Genomic DNA, 14,097 nt, shown 5'->3' on the forward strand with positions numbered 1-14,097 from the left:
TATTATATCTGTAACACAATATTAAATAGAACCAAGTGTTTCTGTTTCCTAACCATCTACCCTTACCTGTCAATCAAACCACAAGAGACCAATCCCCAGACAGGATGGGAAACAATGTACCCAGTGGGTGGAATCAGGCTCCGTTTTCCCTGTAGTGTTATTGTGTGTATCTCCCTACCTGGTATACAGATATATGTAACCTTCAGAAATATAGATATGTGTTCCTGGTGCTAGGTGTGGGTGTGATTGTTCTACACAATAGCCACGGAAGGGATTAAATCTTAATGTCCTCAGGCAGCATAATGTCCTCATTAATATCCTTTCTTGCCATGACAGATACATCTACGGGTTGGATTCCACAGGATGTGATATGACATTATGTCAGATTTCTTCCTATACAGGACAACCATTACATCCTCAATTAATGCTTAGAATTTAAAATTAAAAGGACATAAAAATACATTTTCAACATTCCATGCAAATCGTGAGGAAGTATTGGAATACTGCAAATATCAGAAACTGAAACATTCCAATTACTAAAATAAGTACATGAATCATGTTAACAAAAATCAGGGGTTCTTTAACTTCTTTTGGGTAGTATATATTCATGCAGATTAACTATAGTTATATAAAAAAAAATCACTGTCTTTTTAACTTCTTTTGAGTAGTATATTACTAACCACTTTCCCGTGAGGGTTTTCAGAGCATTATGTAGCCAAGGATATTGTTATGCCCAAATATGTTGTAAATTGTTTTTAAATATAACTTTGTATTCATAAATAAACTGTGTTCTTTTCTCGTTGCTATATGGCTATACATATAATGCCGATGCCCCGTTAAATTTTAACTCACTCACTTACGTAGCCAAGAACATCAATGCTCGCTATGTATTCACCACATTTTCTAACTTGGCCTATTGTGTTAGAAGAAAGAATACTTCTCAAAATAAGTTAAAGGACACCTGATTTTTTCAAATGATTTTAGGTATTCTGTCATGGTTCGTGGGAATTACAACATACAGACTTCCAATGGTGGATGTTCTTTAACTTGTTGTGGTATATATAGGGTAAGAATCTGTTCAGAATGCTATCCAAAGAATTGATACAACCGAAAACGTCTGGTGCAATCCAGTGATCATGCAAATAAAAGAACAATTTCTTTGATAACCAAAAGTGTGAATCTCCGTGAAAGCAACAACTCGAGCGAGGAAAGCTATCAAGATAATCACAAAGATGTATGGCATATTATGAAGCGGAATTAATCGTAACACAGAGTTCATCCTCACAGCTACGGTAGAATACATACACCGAGATGTGCTCTGTGTGCTTGGAATACTAAGTACACACCGGGCCACGCCCTGGTGTCAACCCCATTACTTATGTCACATAACTGGCATTGTTCAAGGGGAAGAATCTCGGATGCTTCACCACGCAATCCTGCACTCACTGTTTATCTACCATCCTCATCTACTTTTCTCATGGGATATTAAATATTAAACTAAAAGATGAGATATTATGTGACCAACCTACATTCTGGAAAAGAATCTACAAACTACAAAAGCATATGTACTGAAAAAAAAGAAGTCCTGGATCGTGGGTATTATTGGGGATATTTATATGAATCTATTGCTCAGTCTTCACGACAACAACAATATCCCCAAAAATATTATTTATCTGTATTGTTTTGGGTTCAGTTTATATATCTTCGGCACTGGTACAAGGTGTCATGTCTATAGCTCATAATAAAATAGATGTTTTGGTTGAGGATTGAATTCTGATTTGAAAAACGTTTTCTTTGTCCACGTTCGGATGATTTGAATATTTGAGCTTAATTAAATTGATCAAGCAATGTTGAAAATGCATCTGTTACATGCAGTGTCAAATACTATTTGTATACCAACATATGCAAGTAACATTCAGTCATCACGTGAACAGTCAAAATATCCTTATCAAAAGTTGAGTAGTAAGTTTGATTTAATATTGAACAATGTCTTCAGGAGTTTTGACGATGACAAAGTAAACTGTAGGCTGTATTTCAAAGTTTATTGAAAGCATGCTGTATTAATTGCTTTGAAATACAGTGTGGGTTTGCCAAGTCAACTCCCTTGCTAAGACTTCACATCCTGTTCAATAACTTGGAAACTAATTGGCCAAGAATTAAACGAATTCTTCATGTGTGAACAATCTGTCTACGCCTTACATTAGTATTATCAGCTTCCTTTCATCAGTATTTTTCTTTTCATCAAATTTCAACGATTTCAACAACTGTACATATCAAGTATTACAGTTCCTTTTTAATGTAGGGTGTACATCAAATTTGAGTCTGAAATTTTAAGAAGTTTTTAACACTCCAGGGAGGATTCCAGGTAAGAAGGGGTGGTTGGGTAGCCTAGTGGTTAAAGCGTTTGCTCATCAAGACCCAGGTTCTATTCCCCACATGAGTACAATGGTTTAAGCCCATTTCTTGTGTCCCCAGCCATGATATTACTGGAATATTGCTAAAAGAGGTGTAAAACCATACTCACTCACTCCAGGCAAGAATAGTTACCAAGTACTTCATCCTTGTCATAAGAGAGAGTGATCTGGGTTTAACACTGCTTTGAAAAGTATTTCAGTTAAATCACAGTGTGTGAGGTTGATGTGGGAAGAAATTTCAAACCCGAAGCGATGCAGGACGTTTACCATTTTCCTGGTAAAAGTGAGTATGGTTTGACCCCAATCTTCCAGGTGTGGGACACCATAAATAATACCAATGTTGGGATTCAAACCTGGGCCTTGATGAGCGAACACTCAAACCACTAGGCTACCCCACTGACCAATCATACCACTGACAGCAGCTATCATATACATGTATATATCATATATCATGTACTTTAATATTGCTTGGGTAGGACAACCTCACTCACTCCCCAGACCAGGGCCCCGTTCCACAAAGCGATCTTAGTGCTAAGGCGATCTCCCATACTTTAACATAGGTTTACGATTGTCATAGCGCTACAATCACCTTGAGGAACGGGACGCTGAGCCCTGTTTCACAAAGCGATCATAGCGCTACGACTGTCGTAAGCCTATGTCAAATATGGGAGTTACGATCATCTTAGCCACGATCACTTTGTGGAACAGCGCCCTGGGCATGGCTGTTATTCTGGTGTGTAAGCTGATAGCTGTGCATGCTGGTTTATTAACATGAACTAATAGTTGAATAATAAATATCCATTTCAGTCATTTGTGTGACAACTACACCATTTTTCATTCTAAGCACAATATGTGGTGGTCTGTGGGAATACTTATTACAAAGCAACCTACATATAATATATATCTACCAATACACAGTGAAACCTTGATAGTAGAGGGACCCTACTTAATGCTCACTGTGTGAAATGTTGACAGAACAAGGATTCATACATCAGGAACTTTCTTAAACAGGATAGTTTCACTGGACGAAGTCCAGATACAATGGCTTTCACTTAATAATAGTGATTAAGCAGGTTTTAAGCTGCTTTTAACAATATTCCAGCAGTACTATGTCAAAGGGACACCAGAAATGAGCTCACATATTTGATCCATTTGGAGAAATGGATCTGGATCTACAGATTGATGAGACAACACTTGATTATTAAGGCTATGCATTGAATAATGCAAAACCATAATTTAATTAATTGCTAATTTTTCCCAAATTTCATTCAGGATTAATTAAAGAAGACAATTCCCAAGACACAATGGTGGCTAATGACAGTTTGGGCTTTCCTTCCTTCTTACCTGAAGAGTGACTGGATGGAGTCTCTGTCCAGAAAGTCGTGATCTCTCTCAACAACGGCAATATCCACTGGAAACTGTCCGTCTGCAACAGAATCCACACAAACTTAACCATGCGATGCAACCTCACATGCTGCAGTCCCATCTGTTGACAACAGAGGCTGCGGGAAAACCTCACACACATACGTCGTCTACGTGGATGTGATGCTCCCACACACGTCCCTGACATACCACCGCACACTATGTCAAATGTCAATTATCAGGAAAAAACACTGACAAAACAAAACTACACGAACAATAACAACTAAACAGAGTCAGTGTTGATTTGTCGATCCACGACAAGATTAATTGAGTCTTCGATCCACCCACTGTTATTGCATCATATTCAAATTTCAAGGATGAAGATTGAAGATGACATGAATACCTTACCTTTGTCACATTCAAAGCCTACACAATATTTTCACCTGCATCCATTGTGGGCTTGTCTAATGAAGGCAGTAGGATGTGGACAGTTACGCCCCTGACAGACTGATGTGACAGACTGGCATACCAGTGTAACCGACATTCGTGTCATAATCTATGATGGACAATGAAGGCCTCACAAAAATTTGAATTTTGAATCGTTCATGATTTAATTTTAAACAATGTTTTCATGTCATTGCTAACTGTTATTTAATTTGTTTTTCATTTTACACACTGCAATAAATTTAACATCAGGTCAAAATAACAAGTGTATATTTTATACAACTTGGTATTAAGCCAATTAAAACTGTTTTCCTCTAGCACTCATGTCTTAATCTTGCATTGATAAAACCTCTAAATATACGCTCATCTTCATATCAGCATGTTAAATGAAGAAAATTATCAGCCATCCTGCTGCATCTGTACATAACCTAAATACCTTGACAAAACAACCTATGTTTAATAATTTCGGTCAAGTGTTCCACCTCAAAAGAAAACGTCAGTCCTTTCAGGTCATAGCAGAATTCAAACACGGGCTATAAAACTGGCCACATGGCTGCCTTGAAGTATAATTCTACTCAAGGACTTAAATCTGGGAAGGGTCATCTTTATCTGAATTACTGGACAGATTATTACCAGAAGAATTATTCCCCACTTGAATCACACGGCTTAACATCAAAGGAAACACGCCCTGATCATGCCGGACTTGAGATATCTATCTCTTCTTCTCCCCCTTGTCACCATCAAACTTAAACCCAGCTTATCCCAAACAAGATCCCAGTGTTGTCTATACAACCATTTTCTTGTCCTGTAGGCTAACTATTATCTGTGAGAGGTACACAGCCTGTGAATGGTCAACTGCTCTTCAGTGGGGCCGAGGAAAGGGAAATACCTGACACTACTTTCATGTTTGTGGAGGGCTTCTGTTGCAATTATTGTGTCGGGGGAAAGTGACTACTTTGTCATGTTGGAAGCTATTCTGGGTAACAAACGTTTTTGTAGGTGTAATGAGATTGTCACTAGATTGAAAATAAAAGAAAAGCTTTTGCTTGAAAATAGGCTTGGGTTCTTGACATTCAAAGGTATGTTGAGAACTTCACAGAAACAGATTGACGGGAGGATAGATAGACAAAAGCGTGGACAATCAAGATGGAAAGATAGGCAACATGGGTAGACAGACATACAAAAGGATACATACAAATGAATAGACATACAAATGAATAGACATACAAATGGATAGACAAATGGATGGATAGACAACAGGATACATAGACAGAAGGATGAAAAGAGATTGAGATGGACAGACAGACAGATATGAATGGATAGACAATAGAATCAATGGAAAGATCAGAGAGACAGCAGAAGACAACAGGCTTGATGGATAGGCAGATGTACTGATGTGTGGGAAGAAAACCAAATGGATGGACAGACAGTTGGATTGAGATATAAATAGAGATATAAACAGACAAAAGAAACTCAGAGAGATAAACAGACAAACTGACAGATTTCATCATCATGCGCTAATCTTCTGGTAAGCTTATCAATACAAATTGAAGTTAATTTCCAGCCATAGGGCTGGATCAAAGTGTGTCCCATGCAGTAAACACAGTGTTTATGAGAAAGATGTTTGATCAGTGAAGCGTGGCTTACCTTCATACATCTGAGCATACTGGGGGAAGCCGGCCGCTCGCAGCCATTTACATGCTTCTATTGCCTCGATTTCTGAAACACATAATAAACAAAACGTAAACAGATAGCTTGAATTATGCTCAATGACAAACATTCTGCGACAGGAATAATAATTCAAAGTATCTGAAAAAATAAATGGTTATTAAATTAAAGGATTCAGCTTCCGTAAGAATCATTGAATAAGCTACCCTATAAAACCAACATGAAAGTGATTCACTGCCAGTTAGACTGCCTGAGATAAAAACATGCAATGTTGTCAGTGTAAAAACAGCCAGGATATTCCTATCCTTTCAACATCTAAAACCTTCAATATAAAGGACAAATCTCCCTGTTCACCTTGCAGAATGATAATGAGCAAGAACGCATCGCACACGCCGAGCTTCTTCCATACTCGAACGCTCCCAACAATACCACGACAACACCCGTCCATGAAACTGGAGAAAATCCAAAAATGTAGTAATATTTTAAGAAGATTTTGGACCATTTTGGAAAATCCCAATCCCTATAACAAGCCGATGGCTTTGGAGCATGTTCACCACAGCCTAACAATCACACTCTACAACGGCACAGCGTTATGGCAGATGCTGAGCACGGTATTAGTCATGTAGAATAAAAAACGTAAGCCTTTGTTCCCTAAACACGACTTAGTCATCTATTGTTAAGTATCCCTTTAGCCCCTTCCATATTTAAAATGGCAATACTCTTAAAAATTCTTGAAACCTAACAAAATGACACACTTGTGTAAATTTCCTGATCAAAGCAAGTCATTCTTAGCAGTTTCTGCCAGACTGGCACGGAAAGGGACGGGTATTTAGCGGCAGACTTTTTTACCTCCAAACAATGAGAGGTGTTTTAACACTTTTAATCTTGTCAATAGCTTGAGAAATGCCACCTTGGCTGCCCCTGCCATGCTGGGAGCGTGTTTCTGATTTGAGCAGATATCTTTGATGATCCGCCTCTACACAGGCAGCATGTTGGATGGGAGAGCCTCCGACCCAGTTAGTCCACGACCACTATAGTCTCCGACCCCTGTTCACGCAGCAGATAGAGGAGAGTTTCATTAACAAGGCTTCAGTCATCTTCACCAGTATGAAAGCCGTATGAATGCAGTGTGCTAAGGTTGTCCTCACTGTCAGCTATTCCTCCATGGCCTGGTTTGTGTGGGAGGAAGCACTGACATAAGTTCAAATTACTGTGGCAGTCATTTGTATTCTGACATTAGGCAGGCAAACTTGCAATATATTTTTGCCACATTTGCATTGAATTAAGTTCACATAACAGTATAGTAGCCATTTGTAATTTGATAAAACCCAGGCCAGTCTTATAGAGTTGCCACACAGGTCATGCAATGACTACCTCCAGTCCAGCCACAATACTGACCACTCTTGACATCGTCACAACTCTACACATCCGTATATCCATGAATCCATTACACATCATGGTGTCCAAGTGACCACAAACTACAACTTTCTGCAACATGGAATGTTAGTTCCATATCAGTGTGTTCTGTTCACAAAACAAACCACTCTGTCGTAAGAGTCTTCCATCAGGAAAGGCATGTTTCACTGTGTGAACTGTCCTGTTGGCAACTGTATCGATATTATCTTGACTTCCCAGAAGTCTGTGCAGGACTTTGTGTTCATGCAACAGATGCAATATGGTCAATAAAAATAAACAAAAAGTCAATCACGTGTTGACTACATGAGGCAGTGGTCCCAATGTCATCAGGCATGAAGCAGGACTTTTGTTTACACCTCATTAATCTGCTCCCTGTCAATCCAGACGTTTACTGCTGTGAAACGTACAAGTATATAATGTGACATTGCTCAGTACCAATGATTTGTTGACATGTAAATTTTTAAGATTTCACTGTCCTAAACACTTTCACGTACATACATAACAAACTGCTGAGGATCGTATACTTTCTGAACATTAAACATTTCTGTCTGGCAGGGCAGTGAGCATGTTGAGATAACCTGAGTGAGTGAGTGTGTGTGTGTGTGTGTGTGTGTGTGTGTGTGTGTGTGTGTGTGTGTGTGTGTGTGTGAGTGAGTGAGTGAGTGAGTGAGTGAGTGAGTGAGTGAGTGAGTGAGTGAGTGAGTATGGTTTTACGCCGCTTTTAGCAATATTCCAGCATGTTCACGGCGGGGGACACCAGAAATGGGCTTCACACATTGTACCCATGTCGGGAATCGAACCCAGGTCTTCTGCATGACGAGCGGACGCTTTAACCACTAGGCTACCCGACCGTAGTATTTTAGTATGAGCACAGCTTGATTTGAGGAAAACCCAAAGTGACGAAGCAGGTTGTTCACCACTGGCATGGTGCCAACAAACCCAGAATCAAGTGTTGGATTCAAACACTAGCATATATTCATGACAGCAAGAATGAGGGCACACTCAAGTAATAATGTGCTTCTTGATAGAAATGTTTTTCTATTTGTAATAAGGGTAAAACATATCAGTATTTCTAAAACTTTACCATTCTCAGGTCTTGATTTCCCAGAGAAAAATCGTGATGTTTGAAGTACATCCAAAGAGACACAATTTTGTTTCACCATTTTGAGGAACAGCAGTCCATGGATAGCTGTACCTTCTTCCCACCGACACACGAAGCAACTGATAACCCTGCAGCTAGCCACTGATAGTCCAACAACCTCTCCCCCTTACATCTGGTACTGCCTGATTCAGTGGTCAGGGAACTCTCACGAATCCACTGTGATGTTACAGGGGCGCACCACCCAACAACTCACACTGTTTGTAAACAAATACCCCAATACTTGAATCCCGATCAGCATTGCCCGTACTCCACCCAGCCAATAAGCCTATGTCAATCTCAGCACTATTCAGCCCCTATTGTCCATAGCATGGCTATGAAGTGGCCAGTGCTTGGAACCAACCGACACATATTTCAGATTTTAAATCTACTCAGGCTATTATAGCAGAAGCCATTTGTAGAGAACTCTGATCAGTGTGACAGTACAAACCGTTATCGGCACCCATACAAGTCACAACTACACCTGATAAAAGTATATTTGGTTCACGTTAGCAAAACTGGTGACAAGTGTTTGAACACTATGAAAGCTTTTAGATACCACTGATATATAGTGTCAAAAGTTCTCTAAAGCGGGTTACAGAATTCTGACACTGATTGTCACCTTTATATTAACAACTCTCCCCTGTATAACAGTGGACAAATGTCATAACGATGGAGGTGTTGGGGTGAGTGAGTGGAAAATACAAGTACCACCCCTTACAATGAAAAACATGCCAGATAAAAAGAGAAAATGTTACATTAATAAAATGACTATATATATACCGTGAAAATGTATCATGTATGAAGCCCAAATTCTTACTTTGTGAAAAATAGTAAATAAATAAATTAATTAAATTTTATAAATTACTTGCTCATGTAATTAAGTTCCCTTGTGATGTTTTCCTTGAAACTACTTCCAAAGTGTCCCAATGTTCACACACAGCGTCATAAACTTTTATGACATTTTAACAATTGACAAGTTGATATACTACAGTAATTTTAGCTACTCATTGGTCCCTATTTATATAGACAACGAAGAATAATACGATGAAACATAAATATCATTTCCTCATAATATCCACATGTTAATGAATCATAAATCTTGATGTCATGCAGATAAACAAGTCCGGTCAGGCAATCCTTAGACAAGGAATCCTAAAAACCAGGAAAGGATGTAAGTGATAGGATATACATCCTCATGGCAGTGGCTAAATAAAGTGACAACAAGATTTAATCAGAATCTAAATAACTCTACATGATGAAATAAAACAGTTTGACTTAATCCAACTTGTTATTCCTACCTGTAAGATAGAGAATACAGAACTGACATGGTTTACAGTCAATCATGTTGTACTCGATGTGGTATCCTTCCCGTAAGACAGGTGGGGCCAGTGTGAGAGCAAGTAGAACTCTTCCTACAGGAGGTCGGAAAACAATGTGTGACGAGTTTGCCAGAATTACGAACACTTCGTCTTCATACACCTACACACAGGCGTTCACACTGGTAGCATGTGATATTACAACTACACCCACCGTTGTGGTGGAACTGCCCATGGTGTTTACTGTTTAACCGCGTTGATTTGGTTAATTCGTCATTATGGAATGACTAGCAGATGGCGGTGGGAAGAAATTGATTTCTTATTCAGGCATAAAAATATGGCTCTGTTACAAGTTTTAAAATGGTTGGTTGGGATTTAATTTTTACCAAAACCTCAAAAGAATTATTCAATGTATTTGTTAGATGGTCAGTACGAATTGTAAAACCACAACAAAAAACAGATAGTCAGGTAATATAAGCCACATTTATAACAAGATTTTCTTGATTCAAAACATTTTACTACGTTGTTTGGTTTTTAATTAATTTTTCTAATTTTTCAGATTTTATTAATTCAGAATTATTTATTTGTTAACATCAGTGAAAAACAAATTGAGATTAACAATGATGTATAAAGTGCTTCTCTGTATTCTCTGGAAAAACTCTCAATGGTGTAAATGTGAAGAGAAAGGTGACCACATGACAAGACCTTGAGAGGTTCCCTATATTCCTTTCTGTTCCCCTCTACCTCTCAAAATGTAAATCTCACATACGAAATGATATCCTGCCAAACTTTATTCCTTGCTCTTCATGCATTTCAAAAGAGCATCAAATCCTCAACAGAAATGAAAAAGTAGCAAAGAAATGAAGAAAAGATAAAGTCGACGCTAAGCCCCTTCTGTCACATTCACACAACTTCGGCTCAAACTCATTTTTCAATTTCCTTTTTCATTGCTTAACATTATTCCACCCGATTCATATAACCCCATAACATGCTACAAAAAATCTGAATAATGAAAACATCTCCAAGAATGCAACAATGTTCAGCCAGGCTTAAAATGTGTCTGAACAAAAGGCGCGATGACCTGAATTCTCGTGCGACATTGTGTCCACCGACCAACTGGAACAAAAGCTCAGGTCAGGTTCTAACACTAATCCACGAATGTCCTTTGAAACGCGCTTGTGTAAAATGAGATGGTTACTTGGGCAGAGTTATCTGGCATTATGAATTCATCACATGCACGTCCTGAGTCTCAGGTCAGTCAGCTGACCCCTGCCACGGATTAGCTTTAAGAAAACTGTGTAGTCGAAAGATCATCTGTATCAGTTTTAACACTTTCCTCGTTTAGTCGGTATTAGGCAGATAAGATGTTTGTCATTCATCTTTACATAATGTAGATTGAAATAAACTCAAGTATGTCTTCTGTCAATGTTGTTGCTAGGAATTTGGCCTTGATCCAGAAGGTGTCTTTTTCAGAAGGTTTACCACACTGATGTTCAGTCGTGAAAACCCGTGACTTCACAGTTGAGTATTTCATACAATATAGTTTGAAAGAAAACAATAGCTGTGGTTGTATTTTATGACATATGCTGGACAATAACTTGGTATGTGTGACAATGCCCTACTGCACACTGACCTGCATTCTTGCATACATATCCCCCTGAATACTGTCACAGCGCAACATTTATCGCCACAGTGACCATCAAATAAACATTGACATGCAGCTGTGACTTCCACCACAAACTGGACACACATTTAATGACCATAAGACCATTATCAATAATGATACAGAAGTGACAGCTGAAAATATACTACTTCCCTAAGACAAGATGCTTTCATTTGCACCAATGAGCAATGGATTGTGAAGTTGTTATGGGGGTTGTAACGTACGTGGAACTCATGATCAGTGTACTGCTACGGTGGCGTGCATGCAGACGTGTGTGTATTTATTTGCAGCTGCCTCTACTAACCTTGACTATTCCGGTTTTAAAGTGCTCGCCCACTGAGATATCACGCTGCTGGACATCCCACTCAAACTCAGTATACTGACTCCCCTTAATGATCATTCCCTTAATGTCAAGCCCTGACATTACAACAAGTGACAAGTACCATCTTTAAAATCTTATGGTTTGATGACGTGGGAATCTAACCACCAGCCTTCTGCTCTCTGGGCAGACCATGGAGGCCGTCATAAGTAATACAGGTTCGCCCCGATTACGTTTCTTGGTTTGTCAGCACCATACCCGTGCTCGTGGGTTTCACCAAAGTGGTAAACGTCTTAGACCTGCATCACTTCGGGCTTTCCTCCCACATTAAGCTGACACGCCGTGATATAAATGTAATACTGTTAAAAGCAGCGTTAAACCCAACTCATTCACTCATAAGTAATACAAAGCATTTATTGTTGATATATACTAACATTAGTCTCTTAAAATATATTATTTTGATAGAAACGAATAACTCCATTCATTTGAAAAGGAGCCCCATGAGATGAGAGATTCAGAACCTGAGGAAAATCTACACGGACAAACAGAAAGGGCTGGGCGGACGGAAAAATGATATGGTTCAGGGACTGTGAGACTATTGTTTATATAACAGTTTATGAAAGAGAAGATGGAAGTGACTTAAACACAAAACTCATCATCTGATACAGCTACTGTAACATGTTAAGTACTGACACCTTCAACCTACATTACAAAGTAACAAACTTTAACCCACATTCAGGACAAGGAATACTATAACCCAACCTGCCACACAACCTGTTTTGTAGGTGGTATTTAAAACACAACCATGACTTGGCTAATGTACACATACATATTCTAAACATTATGTCAACAGAGAAATGTTTCTGTACTATTGGGTACATCTTTTAAAAGACACATCCCGGACACCCCTCCTAACCTACCTTGCATCTTGCCACATCAACAGCAGCCCATCATCCTCGGACTAAATGATCTAAACCCTGTCTCCGACAAGTGTCCCCTTCAGTCAGTGGCAAACAACAAATACGACAGCACGTAGCTCAGTGCAAAAACAGATGATCACCACTCCCGTGTCAATTTGGGAATGTAGCGTCATTGTGAAAGTTGAGCTGGGATGCAGTGCAAGATGTGTGAATGATACGGATGGAGGCTTGGACTGAGGTGTAAGACTGTACAGGGAGTTTGTCTGAAATATAGGACTAACTGTCCCGCCAGGTTGTTAGAAACATGGACGCCCCAAGATGCCAGTATGTTTAGAATAGGGACACTCCAGCTTAGACGAGGCTATTATTATTCAACAAGATGTTAAACATTGTTGTCATGATTGCTTTTATTTCATAAAAGTACAAAATTATTACTTATCACTTTTTGTTAACTGGAGACAAATCCGATATCATCATCTTCTAAATTTCAGTACAAACAAATACATTCTTTATGGAAATCTTAAATGTTTGTAAGTTTTTCTGGAGCTTCTTGTACAAACATCTTAAGAAATTATGGTATGAACATATCAAAAGTTCTTTTATGAAATATATTACAGTGATTTTTTATCTTTAGACTAATCTATTTAATAAAATGAGCATGTCATTGACGCTTTTTTGTCAAAATGTTATTTCAAAATGTAATTTTTGACTAATCTTGTCTTTTCTGTCTCACATCAATGTATTTTTTGTTGAACACATATGAAAATATTTTTTCCTATTTATTTTCATAACAAGTTTATGTTTTAGTATGAGAGTATTTGATAACTAAACTTTAGTCTTCATTTTTATTTTAATGTATAATGATCAAACAAAGACATTGGACCTCCTTTTTTGTGAATCATACACACTTAACGGAGACTTGAGAACCAATAGCCACAATGCTGTAACTCACTCATGTGTTGCGTGTTCAACTGTCTGGGTTTCGGTTTGAGTCCATCAGGATCTCAATGATTGCCCATATGGGAATGAAGAGCAGAGAGTGTCATCAACAACTGTTTGATTGATTGACAAGTAATATGAGATGCTTCACTGGCATAATGATCACCCATACATGTGACAAACATTCATTATTGTCAGTTTTCAGAATAAATGTTTGACAATAATCAATTTAATATTGTTAGATTTGGACAATCATTGCTGGATTGTCATTGCCGAGCAATGCAGGCAATGTTAACATGGTATCAAATCATTTCACAGATGGGCATGAGAGACTGAAAGTGAAACCTCCTCCACACACACGGAGTGATAGATCTTGATGTGTTTGATTGCAATCTTCCACGTCTGATTGCAATCTTCCACATCTGATTACTATGTTCCTTGTCTAATTGCTATCTTCCAAACTTTCATTGATATTTCTGTTGAATGTTGATTTAA

General features: G+C 38.5%; 1 protein-coding gene across 10 annotated transcripts in view; it reads right to left on the bottom strand.

Annotated features, from left to right (window-relative positions):
* The window catches only part of LOC124146016 (rho GTPase-activating protein 7-like), a 242,761-nt gene that overhangs the window by 18,450 nt on the left and 210,214 nt on the right, over positions 1-14,097 (bottom strand). For all 10 annotated transcript variants that reach the window (XM_046516031.2, XM_046516032.2, XM_046516033.2 and 7 more), the window contains 2 exons: positions 5,868-5,939; positions 3,759-3,840 (listed from right to left, as the gene is read on the bottom strand). In XM_046516031.2, coding sequence (XP_046371987.2) covers positions 3,759-3,840; positions 5,868-5,939 — 154 coding nt within the window. The remainder of the gene's footprint in view (positions 1-3,758; positions 3,841-5,867; positions 5,940-14,097) is intronic.

The sequence above is a fragment of the Haliotis rufescens genome, unplaced genomic scaffold (genome assembly GCF_023055435.1).
Source record: "Haliotis rufescens isolate VD_foot unplaced genomic scaffold, xgHalRufe1.0.p SCAF_7, whole genome shotgun sequence".
NCBI lineage: Eukaryota > Metazoa > Mollusca > Gastropoda > Lepetellida > Haliotidae > Haliotis > Haliotis rufescens.